The sequence below is a fragment of the Rousettus aegyptiacus genome, unplaced genomic scaffold (assembly GCF_014176215.1).
Source record: "Rousettus aegyptiacus isolate mRouAeg1 unplaced genomic scaffold, mRouAeg1.p scaffold_m13_p_3, whole genome shotgun sequence".
NCBI lineage: Eukaryota > Metazoa > Chordata > Mammalia > Chiroptera > Pteropodidae > Rousettus > Rousettus aegyptiacus.
The window spans coordinates 151,495,963-151,515,627 of NW_023416306.1; the positions used below are offsets into that span (position 1 = coordinate 151,495,963).

At 47.5% G+C, this 19,665-nt stretch overlaps 1 protein-coding gene and 1 pseudogene across 9 annotated transcripts in view; one reads left to right on the forward strand and one right to left on the reverse strand.

The window, feature by feature from the left end:
- The window catches only part of DPF3 (double PHD fingers 3), a 245,508-nt gene that overhangs the window by 74,231 nt on the left and 151,612 nt on the right, over positions 1 to 19,665 (reverse strand). For all 9 annotated transcript variants that reach the window (XM_036218138.1, XM_036218137.1, XM_036218141.1 and 6 more), the window contains exon 7: positions 4,037 to 4,174. In XM_036218138.1, the coding sequence (XP_036074031.1) occupies positions 4,037 to 4,174 (138 nt within the window). The remainder of the gene's footprint in view (positions 1 to 4,036; positions 4,175 to 19,665) is intronic.
- Positions 19,457 to 19,574, forward strand: LOC118600743 (annotated as a pseudogene).

Consider the following 19,665-nt stretch of genomic DNA (forward strand, 5'->3'; position numbering starts at 1 on the left):
CCTTGCAAACATCACCTAAAATAATAGATTCCCACTGTACAGAAAAGATAAAAAAAAAAATGAGAAGAGTTTTGACATTGTGAGCCTATATCAGAGGAGTTCTGAATACTAATCTAGTGCCCTTTCTGCTACCCTGGCCCTATTGTGGCTATTTACCAAGATGGCCTTTAAGGAGTCACAAAAGAATGCTTCTGAGTGGCACCCCTCAAAGTCCCAACCTGCCCAAGCACTTCCTCCTTTCTCTCTCTCTCTCTCTCTCTCTCTCTCTCTCTCTCTCTCTCTCTCTCTCTCTCTCTCTCTCTCTCACACACACACACACACACACACACACACACACACAATGATTTCATTTATAGAAAGGCAGCAGCTTGGGTGGGGAAGATCCCATGAGAAAAGTATTAGCTCCCAATGGGGAGAGCTGGCGCTCCAAGCAGCCTGGACTGCCTGGAGTGGAGGCAGGTAGGCAAGGGCACAAAGGGAAGGGGACGAGCCTACAGAAGGACAAGAAACATACACTCAGGAGAAAATGAGAGACTAGGAGAGGAACAAAGGCCAGAGAACGTCAGCTGGGAGGGAGCAGGAGGACAGAAGGAATGGCAGCCAGTTGCTGAGCCGGCAGCACGGGGCAGCTCGGGGCTGGAGGAAGGTCAATGTCGGCTCCAGCGCTCGCTCTGGCCTTTCAGCAGCAGCAGGCGCAGGGAGGAGCGATGGGCTTCCCTGGAGATGCGGTTGGGGGGGATGCAGCAAGGGACAGCAAGAGGGCCAAAGTCAAAAGGTCCGTCTCCTGCAGGTGGTGCAAACGCAGCTGCCCGTGGCCCTGAAAACTCCTGAGTTGGTAGGGCGTTTTTTGCAATAGGCCTGTCTCACGAGCAGCCTGGGTCACACGGCAGCTCTGTTAAAGAGGGAAAAGTCAGCATTCCCACCCCACTGGCGTCCAGACTGTTTCCTGAGGGAACTGCAGATTAGCCTCGTGGATTAAGCTCCCCTGCCTCCCTCCCCCACTCCAGAAGCCCTGCCAAGGGAGGATCACAAAGCTGAGACCTCAGAATGCTGCAGAGCTGTCACATTCGATTCACCACACAGCCCCAGTGGCATTTAGGGGCAGGATGGATGGGAGCTCACCCCCCACCCCAAACAGTGGGAGCAGCTAATGACTGGGTATTAATGATGCTGGCAATTAGTGCTCACGAGAAAATGGTTGGGGGCTGCTCACCAGGAGACCGTGGGAGGGGACAGAGCACACATTCGCAGCGGCATGCAGATGGGTGGCATGTGCGGTGCCGAGAGTCTGGGAAGAGCTGCTGTCTCTCGGATTTGTCCGGAGAAGCTGGGCAAGAGGGAAGGATGGTTTCTGTGTGACACCGAAGGCCTTCCTGCCGCCCCCTCCCCACTAGCGAAATTGGGGTTAATCACAGAGGGGGCGCTGTAAGGAAGATGTCATTAAAAGGGTGTGTGTGAGGGTTCTGGAACCTTCCTTGTGTAAGGAGACCCCAGAGGAGCTCATGTAGTCATTCTTTTCAATGAAGGTCAACACCCTTGGGCAGTCAGATGCTCCTTTACAAAGAACCCAATTTTCCATCAGCAGAGTGAGAAGGAGAAGAGGAATAGGTAGAGAGGGGGCTGGAGCAAGTGTGCTCAGTGGCAAGCCCATGGAGAGAGGGGGGGAAAGCATCGGGATGAGATTTCTTAGGAAGATGTCTCCATCCAGAAGGCGGAAACACACAGCTTCCTCGCCATGCAAAGCCGTCTGGCCTCAAGGTGAAGACATCAGGAGGCAGAAGACCCTGGCCCGTGGGAGTGCGTGAGGAGATCCTGGGGGACAGAGACAAATATGCGCGTGTCCGCCTCCGAAGTCAACAGCTTGCCGGGAGGGGACCGCAGGAAGAGCTAAGGAGGACACCGTCTCGACCCATCCCGGGCCTGCCGTATACCTGAGCGACCACACGGCACCTTCCTCTGCTGCCGCCATCACCATGCACACCATGAAAGAGACACAGACAACAAAGAAGCGTGCCGAACCCTGGAGTGTGAGTGGAGCGCCTAAGGAACAAAATGGCCTGACATTTGAGAAGAGATGTCACGGAGAGAAGCCAGCACTGAGGGAGTGGGAAATAATACTGAGCTAATATAATACTTTAGAGGGCACAACCATAGCCAATAATTACTTTCCAGATAGCAGCCCAAATCAAAGGAGATCGCTCTCAGTCTCCTCCAGGTAGGAGACAATAGCTAGGCCTTGGCCACTTGGGTCAAAGAAGGGATAAGAGGAGAGACAGGGAAATGAAAATGTTTTCCTTTCTGAAAGACAAGGGTGACTGGCCCAAGGAAATCTCTCCCCAGAGAGAAGACAGAGACCGCAGCCTTGTGGCTGGCTACTCAGGAGCTGGTGAGGAGAGGGAGGCAAACTGTCAGACTCTCCTGCCCTGCTTTTCAGATCCTGTCCAGAGGATAACAGTAGGTAAGAAAACAAGGGTCTGTCACACAAAAGGCTTGAATTCTGAAAGTGAGTAAAAATTAAAGAAGGCGTTATGGGCTGAATCGTGTCCCTTCCCCCCGCCCCCAAATTCATATGTTGAAGCCTCAACCACCAGTACCTCAGAATGTGCCTATATGTGGACATAAGTCCTGTACGGAGGTGATTAAAGAGGAAAAGGTTAAATCCGAACTGTTAGGATGGGCCTTAATCCCCTCTGACTGGTGTCTTTAGAAGAAGAGGATATTTGGGTATACAGAGAGACAGCAGGGTTACGTGCGCACAGAAGGACAACCACGTGAAGAGGCGGCAAGAGGGTGGCCACCCATGAGCCAAGGAGAGAGATCGCAGAAGGATCCGACCCTGCCGGCACGCTGATCTGGGACTTCCAGCCTCCAGAACTGGGGGAAAATAAATGTCTGTCCTTTAAGCCACCCACTCCGTTGTATGTTGTTATGGCAGCCTGTGCAGATTAATACAGAAGGCAACGTGACAAAGGGAAAGTGGGGTGGGGGGCAGGCGAAAACCCACACTAATCCAAAGAAAGGCCTTGGCCAAGGTGTGTTAATGCTTTCAACTATTTGGTGAAGGCAGCCAATCAGCACCAGTTGACTGGGCTGATTGATTGAAATGCACAGGAGTCAGCCTCAAATCCTAGAGTCTGAATATTTTTAAAGGTCTGATCCTTCTAATTACATTGAATCGCTCACTCGAGAACACCTACCACCAAATCTTACGAACGAAGTAGAAAACACATGGCGTGTCCACACTTATTGTTTACCTATTGATCTTAGCGTGCCCTACATCTTGAATCGAGTCCTATAGATTCCATTATCCCATTCCATTTTGAGTTTACTGCAGGTCCAGAAACCATAGGAATGCTACAGAGAAAGTCAAGTGGTGAATGCTAAGCCCTTTTTGACTCCCTAATTCGTACATGAAAGTTGAGGAAGAAATGAAGGACTAGAAATGGCAAAACAAATCTTCAGGATTAGTTTGGGCCTCCGAGCCCAGCACCCCAACATCAAATGCATCTGGTCGCTCCGGCAAAGAGCGTGGAAGCTCCAGGGCAGTGTTCCTAAGGCAGGGAAGCCCTGTACCAAAACTGCCACCCCCTGTAACAGCCACGACAATCAATCAAGAAGATTCTACATCTCTTGGTAGACAAGGAGATATCTGGAATGTCTGTATAAAAAATGACACACACAGGGGCTGTGCCCAATTTGAATCAGCAGTTGTGAATGGATCTTCTGAGCCGCAGAAGAGAGGAGCAGGTCTGGCATCTGACAACGGCCAGGTATGGATGTTTCCCTTCTGCCTTAACACTCGCCTTCCTTCCTCTGAGAGCAGAGCTCGGTGTGCCACCCTGGCCCAGCTCACTCTAAGCCTGGGCTTGGCAACCCACAAGGGCAGCTGGGGCTAGGTTGAAAGAGCCAACTCACCAGGGGGCACTGAGACCAATCAACGATTGCCACAAGAAGATGCGGCACGTGATGAAAGGAATGCTCCATGGCCCTGCCCGCCCACTTTATCGCTGTCCCAATTCAATCGCTGGGAACTCACGTCTGTGATTCTCATTTCTGTGGTTGGGTGGGGACCGGGTCTCCTGGTCTTGGGCTTCATCCCCCTCCTCGCTGGCCAGGTGAGTGTGAGCATAATGGTAGCTGAGTCCTGGTCGGTTCTTGTAGCGCTTGCCACAGACTAGAGAGGAAAAGAGGAAAGGAAGGGAAAACACAAATGTCAGCAACCTCTGCAGTCACTGCCATCACTCTCCAGCTAGTGACTCCCATCCATCCACCCCAGAGCTAGACGGGGTTCCTTTAAAAACTGCTTCCTACCCCCAACAACCCTTTCCCCTGGACGGAACTGACACCACTGTTAACAATATGACCCAGGTAAAGTAAAGGACAACCAGAAGAGCAGAGCACCAAAAGTGAGTCAGAACTCATTCATTTCCTAGCTGTTGAGACCCTAGGCGAGTCGCTTACCCTCTCTGTGCCTCAGTTTCTTCAGAGGGAAAATGGGACTAATAATAGTACTTACCTCATGGGGTTGTTGTAATGGGTTAATCTTTATGCAAAGCATTAGGACAGTGCCAGGCACATGGTAAAGGTGAAGATTATTTTAATTCTGAAGTTTGGACTGAGAGTCTCTCCGGTCCGACACCCCGTGGCACAGAAGGGGCAAGTGAGGCCCAGCAAGGCTAAGTGATTTGCCTGGAAATACACAGCTAGTTGTGGCAGAGCCACTGGAGTTCGGGTCTCCTGGATTCCTAGGTGGTGCTTCCTCCACCACCCTGTGGTTCACTAAGTAGGAAGTAGAACAGCCTGATACGAGTGATATTTTTGAAATACCACTCGGTGGTTTTGTGTCAGAAAAAGATGTTCCCCTTCCACCATGGAAACTAGGAAGCCAAGGTATCCTTGGTGGGTGTGGCAACCAAGAGCTTGTGCCCTTGATGTCCCCGGCAGCCTGATACCCCAAATCTCTAAAAGCATGTTCTCACAAGCACCACCTCTCAAATGGACAGACACTATGAGACAAGGGCAATTAGCAACATAAATATGGCCAAGAAGGAAGGGGGCAGTTCTATTGGTTGGCTGCTCAATACCTGAAAAACAGAAGTCTGGCCAAATGGCTTAAGACCAGACCACCACCCCAACCTCCCCTGACAATATCTCAGCCCCTGGAGGGATGGCACTGCTGGTAGCAGAGGCCGCAAGGGTCTTGCAGTAAAAATCCTATGTCGACCCTCTCACCTCGTCCCTATCTCTCCCCAGCAGAGCAAACCCCACATGATCTGGAATGTCTGAGGCTACAAATTTTAAGAGACTCTTTTCATATAAGTGGGTTATATATAGTAGTAGCAAGTATAAATATTTCATAAGGTAAAAGAGCATCGATTTCATGGTCAGACCTGGGTTCAAATCCTAGTTCCAGGTCCCAAAGTTAATCAGCTATATGAACTCCATTGTATAGAGAAGAGCTGTTTTCCAACCATTTTGCCAATTCTTATTATTTTTGGTAGGGTTTCTTTTCTTACTAGATTCTCTTAGGTTTTTTAGGTATTATGACCATTGGCAAAATAGATAACCATCTCTTCTTTCTGATATTTATACAAACTATTTTATCTTCCTAGCTTAGCTTATAAGAATCACCAAGATGATATTTAAAAATAGCAAAAGCAAGATGTTCCTATTTTAATGAAGTTGGATTTAGTGTTTCACTCATTAGAATGAAATATGTGGCTAATTTTTAGTCTTTATTTAAGTAGTTCCTCGTATTCCTGTTTTAGAGTTTTATTATAGGAGAATTTTATTGGCTGCCCTTTCAGCATCTACTAATATATGACTCTAGTTTATTGATAGTGAATTATGTTGATTTCCTAATGTTTCCTATTACTGAACCATTCTTGATCCCTAGAATGCACTCCAACGGGTCAGAGTGGATTATCCATTTGATACACTGCTGCATTCTATGTGTTAATATCGCATTTTGCATCTATACTCAGACTTGAGATAGATCTATAATTTTTGACCTATCTTTTATCACAGTTCAACTTTATAGTTATGTTGACTTCCATAAATGAATTGAATTTTGCTGTGTGAAATTGGACAAGACACATAATCTCTCTGTGCCTTCTTTCTTATCTGAAATTGATGATAGCACTATTTACCTTGAAGGATGGCTGAAAGGATTATAAATAACATTTGTAAGCTATCTCACTCAGTACCCAGCATAGAATAGACATTCAAAAAACAGTAGTGAAGGCAAGGGGCTTCAGCTTGGTCTGCCGCACCTTTAGGGTGAAATTCTCCTGAAAGAGGGACTTTGACCTTACCTCACACCACAGAATCTGGCAACTGGTTGAACTTTCTTACTAAGATGAGAGTCTGAAATTCAAGTCGGTGACCTAGCGACTATAAATTCAAGTCCTACAATTTTCTCTCTCTCTATCCCTCCCTCCCTCCCCCCCTCCTGTAAATATTGCAAAAAAATTAAATGGTACTACACATCTCAATTCCATTTTACTCAGGAAGTGGAACTTAAAGAGGCCCCTGAGGCACGCTTGCTCGGAGCCTGCTTGTGGCTTTTTCTATTTAACCTTTTAAATGATATGAGGTCAATAAATAGCAAATTATGAGGTCATTAGATATGACCCCATTTTATCACCAAGTAGACTCTTGGTAAAGAATAAATGTTTATTAAAAATAAGAATTATAATATCAGTATTTACATGAGGAGGCCTCAGCAGCCTCTGCAGTCCACCCCACTGTAATCTCCACCACAGCGTTTCATTTGTGCCATTTTGTTATGTTGATTAACACTGTCTATCTTTAATCACAGAATTTCAGGATTTTAATAGTCACTTAGTGTATCGAATTGTTTCAACTCCACTGATGGGGAGCTCACTGCCCAGCTAAGCAGGCATTTCTTCGGTGGACTCCTTGAACTACAGTTACATCTGCAGTAGAGGACTCTCTTAAGGACAGTGTCACATCGATGTCATCTATCAACAACTCTATCTCATACGTTGTCATGTACATATTATACCTTCAAAATATTCATTGAATAGCTGATGAATGAACACAGAAACACTGTGTGGAAAAGCCCAGAGATGGGGGAGGAGGTTTAAGTGTATCGACTCTCACCCATCTATCCACATTAATCTCATACTAATAGTCCTTGAAATCTACAAACCAAACTCAAGCAAAAAGCTTTCCATATCTCCTTCCCCACCACCACAGAAAGTAAATTATTTTTATTTAGAGCAAAGCCTTTTGCTAGAAGAGAGATTCTCAAAAGAGTGGTTCCCAGACCAGCACCATCAGCATCACCTGAAAACTTTTAAGAAATGCAAATTCTTGGGCTCCATCCCAGACCTACTGAATCAGAAACTCTGGGGTGGAGCCCAGGGATCTATCTGTGTTTTAACAAGCCCTCCAGGTGATTCTGATGCGTGAAAAACACTATGCTAGAGGATCGATGTATTTAGATTTGACTCTGCCTGCCCTGCATTCACCTACCCTTTTGGATGGATGACAGTGACAGGCAAAGGCAATGAGAAGCAGCCCTGAGACCTGTGTTCAGCTATTAGAAGAAACAGAGCCAGGCAGCACATGGGGGTCCTTTACCACAGTAGGCCCTATATGTAGAGCTCTCTGGATAGAACTTCATTTTTCCCCGCCTGTTTAGAACATGTCATTCCTGCATCAACAAGTCTTCAAGAAAATAATTATCAACCACCAAATATGTGCCCAGGCCTACAGCACCAGAAATGAGCCCTATTCCCCTCTCTCAAGGGGTTTGCTGTCTAAAAGAGGAGGCATACACGTCGACAAGCAAGGAGGGAGGTGGCATAAATGCACCAGTGTGGCCATGTGCCCTGCAAAGAGGGGCCAGGACGCAGGCCAGAGGACGTGGGAACAGCTTCCTGGCGGAGCTGGGATGAGCTGCAGCTTGTGAGATGAGCAGGTTATCACCAGGCAGACAAAGAGGGCAAAGGCATACAGACACCAAAGCAAATTTCACCCAGCACCTTTGGGGAACCACGGGAAATTCAGGAGAGCCGGTGTGAAGGGGGCACGGAGCTGGGTGTGAGGGGGACTAACAAGAGAGGAAGCTGGGCTGACTTTATCCTGACAATGGGGAGTCAGGGGAGGATCTGTACCCTGAGGATCAACTTAATCAGATTTACATGTCAGAAACCCCACTTAAGACTACAGTGCACAAGACAGATCTGAAGGTGGCAAGAGGCTATTTTAATTTTCTCTGTGTGAAACAATGAGGGCTTCGGGATAGGAGGGGCATTAGAGAGAGACTCTGGTAGAAAGGAGTCAGTGTAAGCAGCAAGGAGGAGCCTAGAAAGACTAACACGGCCTTCCTGGCCACGTGCCATCCGGCCTATCCACCTCCCGGCTTCATCCCACCTCCTCGCCTCATCCAATGGCACATTTCATCTCCTCCTTGGCCCTCCAGTTCACTGGCCTTTCCATTTTTTTAAGCATTTTTCTTTTCATCACAGAGCCTTTGCATAAGCTCTTACCTCCGCCTAGAATGTCTCCCAACCCCGATTAAATATCCTTTGATTGAAAGTTTTTCCAATCAAAGTTAGGACCCTGGTTTGTTACCTTCCAAGAACTAATCGAGTATCAATCGGTGTCTCTCCCACCAGTAGGAAGTGTGGCAGGCCCCGTGCATTTTGCGCACTGTGGCATCCCCAGTGACTAGCACAGGGCCTGACTTGTGGCTAGCACTCAGTGTCAGCTAAGAGAACAAAAAACACCCAGGCTTCTGACTTGGGCAACTGGATGAAGAGATGTAGGAAGCAAATGAATTCAGTCTGGGGTTGGCTTACTCACTTGTAGCTTGGCAAAGAGCTGTGCATTTGGGAGTTGGCAGGGTGGCAACAGCAGTTATGGATATGGAGAAAAGGAAGGATTGTAAAAAGAGAGAAGAAAGGTGTGGCCATGCGATAGAACTCAGAAAACACCGATGTCTTAAGAGTCAGGTGGAAAAGAAAAACTGATTTTTAAAAAGTTTGTTACGAAAGACGCACACAGGAGTGAACTAAAAGCAGCAGAGTGTCCAGATGACAGGAACGATGACACCGCCAGTCCTGGCCACCGCCAACAGCTGCTGAGTGTGTGCTGTGTGTGCCAGGCCCGTTCTAGCGCTTCGAGTAAATCTACTCACAGCAACCAACAACCCCATCTCACAGATGAGAAGACCTGGGCATACGGGCAGAGCCAGGACACTGTCAGATGCCTGAGAAGGGTCAAGAAAAACGAGGATTGAGAAGAGACCACTGGATTTGGCGATCAGAAGGTCCCTTTAGTGAGAAGGGAATCTGCAACCTTGTGGACCGCAAGGCGAGACTGCCGAGGGCTCAGTGCTCCTGGAAACGAGGAAGTGGTTAGTGATGGGGCCACAGATTATCCGGCGTGTCTGGGGAAGGAGGAAAGAGTGATACTGGTCGGCGAATGGGACCGTGGGGTCAGCGAGGCTGAGTGGTGCTCGTCCTTTAACGGCGTAGTTCCTTGAACAGGTTCATAGACTAAAGGGAAGGAGGAAGGCGAAAGGAGGAAGGAGGAGGGGGTCGGGGCAGCAGACGGGATTCAAAAGGCAGAGTTAGGAGGGATTGAAGGTAATGAAGCAAGACTCCCGACCCCAAATGAAGCTGCTGACCCAATTCCCAGTCCTTCGAATGACTTCATCCTAGGGACAAGAGATTTCTAAGATTTATTTTTTTGGTTAAATTGCAACCTGATCTTACTGCTACATTTAGATGAAAAGAAATGCCTTAGAAATCCTGTTTGTTTTGAGTGTCTTAGAAGAGAAGGGAAACTGGTGCTGTTTCACCTGTGTTTCATCCTAGCTCCCTAAAACTCCAAACACTCACGGACCAGCTTCATGGGCACGTGACCTGTGCGTTCAGACAGGCTCCCGGGTTCAGAAGGGGCCCACACTTGGTTTAATGCTTTGCTGTCGCCATCTTTAAATTCTCAATGCTTATGGAACAAAAGACCCCTCATTTTCACTTCGCACTGGGCCCCGTAAATTACACAGCTGGTCCTAGAAACCTGTTGGGGATAGGGGTGGAGATCTGGGACCAAGTTATTCCAAACAACCAGCCTGATAGCTAATTACTGCCACAATGAACACAGGATCCAATCAGTCCTGAGTCGGGAGTAAAATTCCCCTCCAAGGTAACCTTGGAAATCTGGCCAGAGTGGTGAAGGCACTCAGCAGTGGTCATTTTCAGCGCCATCAATTGCTCCGGCCCTGCTTCGTGGTTGGTCCAGCCTTCAGAAAGGTGGGATCTATAGTTGGGGAAGTGGGCGAGGCTGGACCCGAACTACTTGGGTTCAAATCCCGGCAGTGCTACTGACTGACTGCACGATCCCGGGTGAGTCGCCGAACCTTTCTCTGCATTAGCATTCTCTCTGGAAAACAGGGATGATCATAACAGCACCCCTCCCTCACAGTTGTGAGGGTCGTGTGACAGAACGCATTTAAAACAGTGCCTGGCTCACACTAAGGCTCAGCCACTGTCAGCTCTTATCACCGCCGCCGCCATCAAAAATGGATCAGCAAAAGAAATAAACCCAAAACGAGAGAGGGGAATCTAGTGCTTCCTCTGGGGTGATGAAGTTGCAAGAAAAAGAAGGTGGGAAAGATACGTTCTGAAAATAAAGTATTAGAACCATCTGCTATTCTTTTGTCACGTCAGCAGTCTCACTCTGGAATTGTCGTGCGGAATCAGACTGAGCCCCAAGACTGCTGAAGCATTCAGAGAGGACTGCGCCCCCATCCTCCCACTCCAGTCTCCTTCCCCAGGGCAAGATCCTTTGCGTCATGCACCTCTGAAGCTCTCACCCCTGGGACCAGTCAACCCTGCCTGTGCACAACCCAAGGTCCTTCTTTTCACCTTGGCAAGCATGCACCTGGATTTTGTGTTCCTGGCACAGAGCACATGGAGAGAAACGGCTGTGACAATACGAAAGGTCCAGCTTGCCTTCCTCTCTCTCCTTCTCCCTGGGGCGGGTCCATCTGTCAAGCTGCAGAAATAGCGCTTGCCCACTTCCCAATCCAGAGCTGGATTCTCCAGGCAGGACCTCCGTCTGGAGTTACGAATACCTTCAGTGTTGCCTCAGAATATTTACAGCTCTCCCCCTCCCCCCACTCCAACGCTACTCCACTCCACTCCCATCTTGTCTGGGAAGGGGGGATGGAGGGGGCAGAGGAGGGGTAAGGGAGGAGGGGGAGGAGAGGGAAGGGAAGGGAAAAGCAGGGGCAGTTTGTGTGAACAAGCCGGCTGCAGCGAACAGCAGAATCCTTCCTGCCGGGGAGAAGCGGCCGCCTTCCCCACTGGTAACTTAATGACTCTGGCACATTTTCATCAGCCCAACTTGGAGCACGCAGTGGGTATCTGAGCCAGTGGTTTCCGAGAGACTGAAAGCAGTGACTGAAAGCAATTACGGGATCAGCGTTCAAGAGACAAAACCCAGGCCTTCGGAGTCACCAGGCCTCATCTCATTCCCAGCCCTGCCCTGCGACACTTACATACGACCCTGAGGAGGCCACTTCCCTCACTCTGCAGCTTGACGTCCTCATCTGCAACGTCAACCCAGCAATGTCTGTCACTGCCGACGTCTCCAAAGAGCCGTAATTACAGACCAGAACTTACTGACCGATGGGTCAGGCACACGTTCTTACCCTGAATCTCACAACGGCTCACAAGGTAAGGATTATCACCCTGTTTTACAGATGAGGACACTGAAGGAGTCAAAGCAACTTGCTGAATAGCAGAGCCAGGATTTCGAGTCAGGTCTGTCTGACTCTGAAGCACGCAACTGGCAGAAGCACGGGTCATTCTTCTATCTGCCATCCCTTACCCACCACCGAGTGTCTGGGGCTGACCTCCACACCCTCTGGCCCTCTGTTTCCGGTGGAGTTTGGCCAGTGGCAGGCACAGACAGTAGGAGGGAGGCTGAGAAAAGGGAGGTCGAGGATCTGTGCCCTGCTCATCCCTGCGTGGGCAGCTGGCGCGAGGGCCATGCCCCACTCCACAGTTCCACCCCTCCCTGGGAGCCAGGTGTCCTTCCGGCTCCTTGCGACTCCGGGTGGGGAGGGCTCCCCGTCCCTTGTCAGAACCTTGATCTTGCCTACATCTGCATAATCATTCCATCATCAAATTCTCTTCCGTTCAGCCTTTCCGAGTGGAACCTGACATCCTATTGGGGCCAGGACAGATATAATGGGAAGCCATTCTCACAGGGGAAACACACCCTACTAGACTGAGTCATAGACATATGGGGATCCCCAAACCTTTTAGACAACTCTCTATCTTCTCTCTGAAGAACAACCCATGGGATGGAGGAACACCTGCTATCCATCCCCTGAGTGGGCAGGAGTCCCAAGTGAGAAAAGCCCTGCCGTGACTCGACTTGGGACAAAACCCAAACAACCTGAAAAAGCCACCGGCTCAGACTCGTGTACTCAGGGCTGGGTGTCAATCCCTATGACTATTTTAAATGCCTGGGCTCTTCTCTAAAGCCAATGATGGCTCCACCAAGTGGAAGAGATTAAAGTGGTGGCTTCAAGATCGGGGCACTTCCTACAACATGTAAAGACCAAGAAGCTCCTCTTGGGCCAGTCCAGGTGTGCTTCTCCTTCCCTCCCTCAAGCCCAGAGGCTGGCAGCATGGGTGGCCCTCTGCAGAACGTGGGATCTGGCCCTGCCCCTGGCGCGAACACCTTGCACAAATCCCATACCTTCCTGGCCTCGGTTTCCACATCTGTAAGATATGGCAGGCAGGTGAGATGATCTCTAAGTCTTCCACTGCAGCATTCCACGACTCCGTCTCCCTGAGTCCTCCGAGGCCTGTGCTATGCGCCTCCTGAAGCAATTATCCCCTCAACTGTGACAGGAAAATAGTGTAGGCTCCCAGCCACGGGACACACCCAGGTGCTGCCTACACCCCTCTCCCCGCCCACCAAGCCAAGCCAGGTCCACCGCCGCCTCCTTTTTCTTCTTCCAGGCCACTTGATGCTTATTTTAAACTGAATTCTGGATATAAACACAGGAGGCTGAAGTTGGGGTGGGTTGTAACATCCTGATTTGTCAAAGCCACATTCCTCAGGGCCTGGCACTGACCCATGTATTAGGAGTGAGCCCAGGGCTGAAATCTATGAAATGCCAGTGATCTGAAAGTCCTGTGTCGCCATCAACGGAGGGCATTCTGCTTATTTTAGGAATTTACTTATGGAAATGTGACTCTCAGCTGATAGATAGATAGATAGATAGATAGATAGATAGATAGATGGATGAAAGAAAGAAAGAAAGAAAGAAAGAAAGAAAGAAAGAAAGAAAGAAAGAAAGAAAGAAAGAAAGAAAGAAAGAAAGAGGAAGAATGGAGATAAGCAATAAGCCTTTCATTTCAAAATACTGTATAACCTAATTTTGATTCCAGGCGGAGAAGTGCATTAACTTCCAAAACCAAAGCATTAAATATATGAGTGGGACTCTTTCCTGCCCTGCTGAGAAGCAATAACAGACTTCTGGTAAACTCTGGGGTCAGCCTTCATGGGTCCGCTAACTGGCTGTGTGATCTTGGGCAAGTGACTTAATGTCTCCAACCTCAGTTTCCGTGTCTATAAAATAGAGATGATAATAGTTCATACCTCACCTGAGTGTTGTGAGAACATCCTAACACAGTGCCTGTCACACAACAGATGTTCAATAAACTAGAGCTATTTTTGAAATTCGTACAACTTTATCAGATTGCTTCCCTGGTTCCTGACAATTCCAGCATCCAGAGCACAAAACAGAACTGGGGACCCAACTTAGGTGTGAAATAAGTACCCTATCTTAACCTGGTATAACAAAAATAAATTCTTACTGAGTGCATCTACAAACCAAGCAGTCAGTTTTTTAACCACAGTCTCATTTAAGCCTCTTCAAAAACCTCTAAGATTAACCCTATTGTCCACACTTGACAGAAAAAGAAACGAAGGCTCAAAGAGGTTTGGGGATATGCCCGAGGTCATGGCTAGGAAGTGACATAGCAAAGATTCAAATCATGGGCTTCGAGAACCATCTTCTTCGGACCATCATCCCTTGTAGAGACAATGTCTTTGAGTCCTTAAGTCTAACTCCTACATTAGCTTGCCTTCGGTTAGCTTAAAGAGTAAAATACAATTGTTCTTTTAACCCTACAATAAAAGCAATTTAAATAATAAATATAACCATCAACATCTCTGGGTGAGAGAAACAGAGAAAGGTAAAAAATCAGACCCATCGCCATAAGGTATAGCAAACATATTCCCCCAAACATTCGGGAATCCGACCAGCACACTCACTCTCAGAACCTCTTGGGGACTGCCTGACATAAATGCTGCCTCAGATACAGAGCGAGCTTCAGCTGCGGGTCCCGACCTATCTAGCGTGTCTCCTCATTGACCCTTACCTGGGGTAGACCCTCATCCACCTACAACACAGGTACAAATTCCTCACTTCCTTTGAGGAAATAAATGTCCATTAGCATCTGTTATAAACACTTCTGCCCAGATGTTCTACCATTTATAACAACTCATGTCGACGTTTCACCACCCCCCAAAATTACCTCCTCCTCTAGAACATTCCAGTTAAGTCTCTTCATGTCTCTACTACCCAGGCTCAAGACGTCAAGAATCATCGTTGCCACCTCCTTCTCGCTTGTACCCCACATCCTATTTGTCCTCTGACAGGTTCTGTGGATTTTTTTTTTTTTTTTGTCATAAAGTCTTTCCTGTTTGCCCCGTCCACTCTGTTCCTGCTGTTCCCACCATCCGGATTTCACGCCTTCTCCTAGCTGACCAGTAAAGGCTCCTCTCGGCCATCAGGCTTCAGGCTCTTTTCCCTGAACACCTAATCCTACAGATTAACCTCTGCAGAGAGGTCTCTGGGATCATCATGATTCCCCACTGACTATGCAGGCCTGGAATTCCCAGGATCCTTGTCCACTGCAGTCTCCAGGCTCCTGACCCAAATGCTCTGCTTTGGCCCAGCTGCTCTGTCTTCCGTCCTGGCATACGCATCCCACATTCAACGACATTTTGGCAGCAACCACACTGTGCTTTGCTGGGGCTGGGATGCAAGTTAAGTATGAAATGGTCCCTGTCCTGAGCAGGCTCACAGTCCAGTCTGGAGGACAGACAGAGAGGGGAAACTATTGCCATATAATGTGAGGGGAAGCACATGTGCCAGGTAAGGCAGATTCCAGAAGAGGCTGAGTGACGGAGGGGGTGCTGCGGGAGTGGGATCGGACCCTGGCTCTGCCGCTCAGTCGCTGTGACACTTTAAGAAAGTTAACTGAAGCCTTTTCTCCCCAGCTTTCTCATCCGCAGGATGGAGAAACTTATAGCATCTATCTCACGACACTTTTGTGACGGTTTAAGATTGAATATACGTGAAACCCATAGAGCGTTCCAGGCCCATAATGCAGGTCAACAAACTTTTACATTACTGTTATTACCTCTCCCCCGCACTCCCACACACACTTCTTCACCCCTGGAGACCGAAATCAACTCAGTACACACTCACCGAGGACCTGCTTGCCGACCTAGGGAAGCAACTGCTGACATACCAGTCCCGTCCCCCACCCCCGCCACTCCCTCCCCCGGAATTCCCACAATGCTCACTGTCCACTCAATGAAATACTGCCTGGCGGCGTGCTACCTCCTCGTGTGACGTCAGCCTAATCTTTCCAACTATATTGGAGACAGAGGAAATAAGGAAAAGGAAAAGGCAAGAGAAATCTTCACGAAGCATACGCCACGTGCAAACATCTTTAAACACAGCATCGCATGTAGCTTTCCCAACTACGCACGGTCCCCGCTCCACGTCCCAGGAAATGGAGATTCCCGGCGCAAGTGATTTTCTTCGAAGTCCCAGATAACAAGCAGCAGAGCCGAGATTTGACCTCGGCGTTCTCGCTGCAAAGCCAGGGCACGTTCTTCACCCAGCTCTCTCTAACCTGGGCTGCATAACCTTGTCACCTGCCGACCTCCACTCACTGCCATAACTTTAAATGAGAGAAGTCAAAGACTGTGTGTGCGCCAGGCCCTTTGGCCTCGCAACTCTGCTTCTAGGAAATGATAAAAGCATTATGCAGAGCTGTAGCTGCAATACTGGTTTTTTAAGAGTGAGCAAATTTTAAACTGTCTAAATATCCAACGAGTGGAACACTGAGCCAAATGGGCCACGTCGATATTTATAGGCATTTTATAACCCTAAAATGGCATCAGAAAAACGTCTTTATCGATATAGAAAGATGTTCCTCATGAATGTTGAATGGGGGGAGGGGTTAAAATAGTATGTATCGTGTGTATGAGTATATATATGTATATATACATATATATTTCTGATTTTTCTGCAATGAACTATACTATGTCCACAGGAAAAAAATATTATTAAGTAAAAAGAACCTCTACAAATGTTAACAGCTACCCTGTTATTGGTTATCCATATCTCAATAGCAATTCTTTTGCCACGAAGTTTGCATCAAGTAACAGATAGCTGAGAATAAGGTTCTACCTGGATGAGAAAATAACTCAAGAGGGTGTCAGGTACAGCCCAGCCAAGGCAAACCTAGGTTTGGTGATCAATGCACAAGATTCTCAAGAATGCTAGAGGAGGAAGGTAGGCAGCAGGAGCAAAGGAAAAAGAGAAATGAGGGCATGAGGGTATCAAAGAGAATCTGCAGCCTCTCTCCAACCCTGCCTCTGGCCAGCCCTGCTGGGACACAATACAACCTGTGTCCAAGACACGATGGCATTTAAATATTTAAACAGACCCAGCTTCGCTATAATAAATGCACTCAATCTCCAGGGATCAATCGCATGCCACAGGCCCTGCTCCACAAATCAAGTTTCTGGGGCACAGAGCCTTCCCGCCCCCTCCCCACCCCACACCCCATGCAAGGACCTGCAAGATAATAGCTGTGACAACTGAGTGATGAGCTCGGCTTCCCTTCAGCAGCAAGGGCAGCCAGCCTGAAGGCCACGTTATTGGCTTTTCCACTGCAGCTCGAAGCTAAAAGCACATGAGTCTTAGAGAATGTGAGGCCTTAATGCCCTCAGAAAAATGTTTAATAAGACTGCAATAGTCATCTGATTCTCCCTGTGTGCTCAGGTATGAGGAAAACCAGAGGAATTTTAAGGAGGTTGTGGTCGAGCAAATTTTCTGAGACTGCCTTGGGTGCAAGCTGTGTCTGCCCCAGGTGCCAGTCCATCCATCATCACATGGCTTCTCTTGGCAGAGTTTCCATGATAATCCCAGAATCCAACATCTTGTTTGCTGGGTGAAGAGTCTCACTGTAAAACCACTGCCTGAGAAAGATGGGAGGCTACAGTGTGGTGAGGGAATGCTGACTGGGGAGGTGAAAGACTCAAGAAGGGACCCTCCCTCACTGACAAGTGAGGCAAAGTGGTGCCATAGCCACTGAGGGTAGAACCAAGATCTTTGCTTGTTGTCCCATACCCTCTCCCTCCAGTATGCCACCTCCGATAAAAGCAGGAAGGGACCCCAGGCCTTATTCTGACACTGCCCCACCTGGACATACTGACACACCCATTGGATTTCTCGAATTTTTAGAAGGGAGGCAACACTGAAGAGGTCACGTTTTGAGTCACGGGCCGTACTATAAAAATATATATATGTCTGTAGAGCGAGGGTGGTGGAGAACAAAGTTCTTACTGACACGAAGGTTGAGTTGAGAGGACTCGCTCCTGACATGTGACTGCCAGACAGAACTCAGAGATGAGTGACTCCACCAGGAAGGTTTCAATCACATCTACGTGCCTTGTCACTATCTATCCTAATGCCCAAGTTTGAGGGAAAAGGGGAACGATTTTAATAGATTTCAATTTAAAAAGGCTCAAAATTCTATAGTCCATTCCTTTCCACTTCAATTATAATTATTACCTGCCTCCAGCTTGCCAACCTGACACCTAGAAGGCTATCTGTCAACAGTGGACAGGGCTTCACCTCATAAATAAGGTGTGCAGGAAAACCAAACTCTAGGTAAGGGGGCACATTTAATCTGCAGTTTGTATGGAGATGTCCCGGGGTATGTTCTCTGGAGTTGGAGAAACCAGGATTCACATCCCGGCTTTAGCATTAACCAGCTGTGTGACCTTGAACAAGTCCCTTTACCTCTTTGAGCCTCAGTTTTTCACAGAAAAGTGAGGTGGATTGTCCCTGCATTAGTGTGAGGATTTATAGAAACAATATATGTACAACGTTTAGCACAATGTTCAGCACACTGTCACCACCCACTAGCAGGAGATATCACTGTATCAGGAAAAACTGGGAACAAAAGATAAGTGCTGGGGAGGATGTGGAGAAACTGGATACCATGTAACTATTGGTGGGAATGCAAAATGGTGCAGCTGCTATGGAAAATAGGAGGAAGGTTCCTCAAAAAAATTAAAAATAGAACTACCACATAATCCTGCAATCCCACTTCTGGGTATTTATCCAAAATCAGGATCTCTAAGAGATATTAGCAATCCTGTGTTCATCATAGCATTTTTCACAATAGCCAAGATGTGGAAACAACCTAAATGTCCATCAACAGATGAATGGAAAAAGAAAATGTGGTATACACATATAATGGAATACTATTTACCCTTTAACAAGTAGGAAATTCTTCAATATGCAACAACATAGATGAACCTTGAGGACATTACACTAAGTAAAATAAGCCAGTCACAGAAAAACAAATACTGCCTGATTCTACAATTATGAGATATCTAAAAAAGTCATTCATAGCATTAAAGAATAGACCGGGCACAAGGTGTGCATCACACAAGATGAATAAGATCTAGAAATCTGCTGCACAACACTGTACCTATATTCAACAATATATACCGTATGCTTAAAAGTTTGTTAAGTGGGTAGGTCTCATGTTAAATGTCCTTTCCGCAGTAAATTAAAATTAATTTTTAAAATTATGTTAAGAAAAAACTAGGAAGAGAAAGAACTTCACAAATTGCTTCCCCTGTGCCCAGCAAAAGGGCAAATGTGTGTTTTGCCTCTCCTTAAATGGCTAAGGCTCAGAGGTGAGATGCTCTCCCTCTCCCTGAATCTTACCTCATCACCACCTCTTCCCTTCTATGATGATCCTTGAACACAACAATGTACAAGTAGGTCTCTCATCAGGAGTCTGCCTCAATGATGCTAACAAGAAAATCTGGGGTCAGGATCAATTAGAAAAAGAAGAGGCAAACTCTTGACATGACTTTTAAAATATCCATCCCAGTAGCCCAAACCCATGGATTCCTTTCACCTATCTCCAGTTATCATCCACCTATAAAAAGGGGCTAACGATACTATGAGAAGTTACAGCCATTAAGTAAATTAAAATCAAGTGCTGGATTGCTGAGTTGTAGACAAGACTGCTAAGTTTTATATCAATGCTGAAAGAATTGGAGAGGAGTCTACAGCCATGCCACCCTGAATAAGCCCAATGCTGTCTGATCTTGGAAGCTAAGCAGGGTCGGGCCTGGTTAGTACTTGTATGGGAGACCCTTAGAAACACCAGGTGCTGTATGCATAAAAAATAAAAAATAAGGGATTATAAACTGACAAGGTCCTTGCAATCTGTGAGGTCAACCAAGGGTTGCCTTGCCTAAAAAAATAAATTT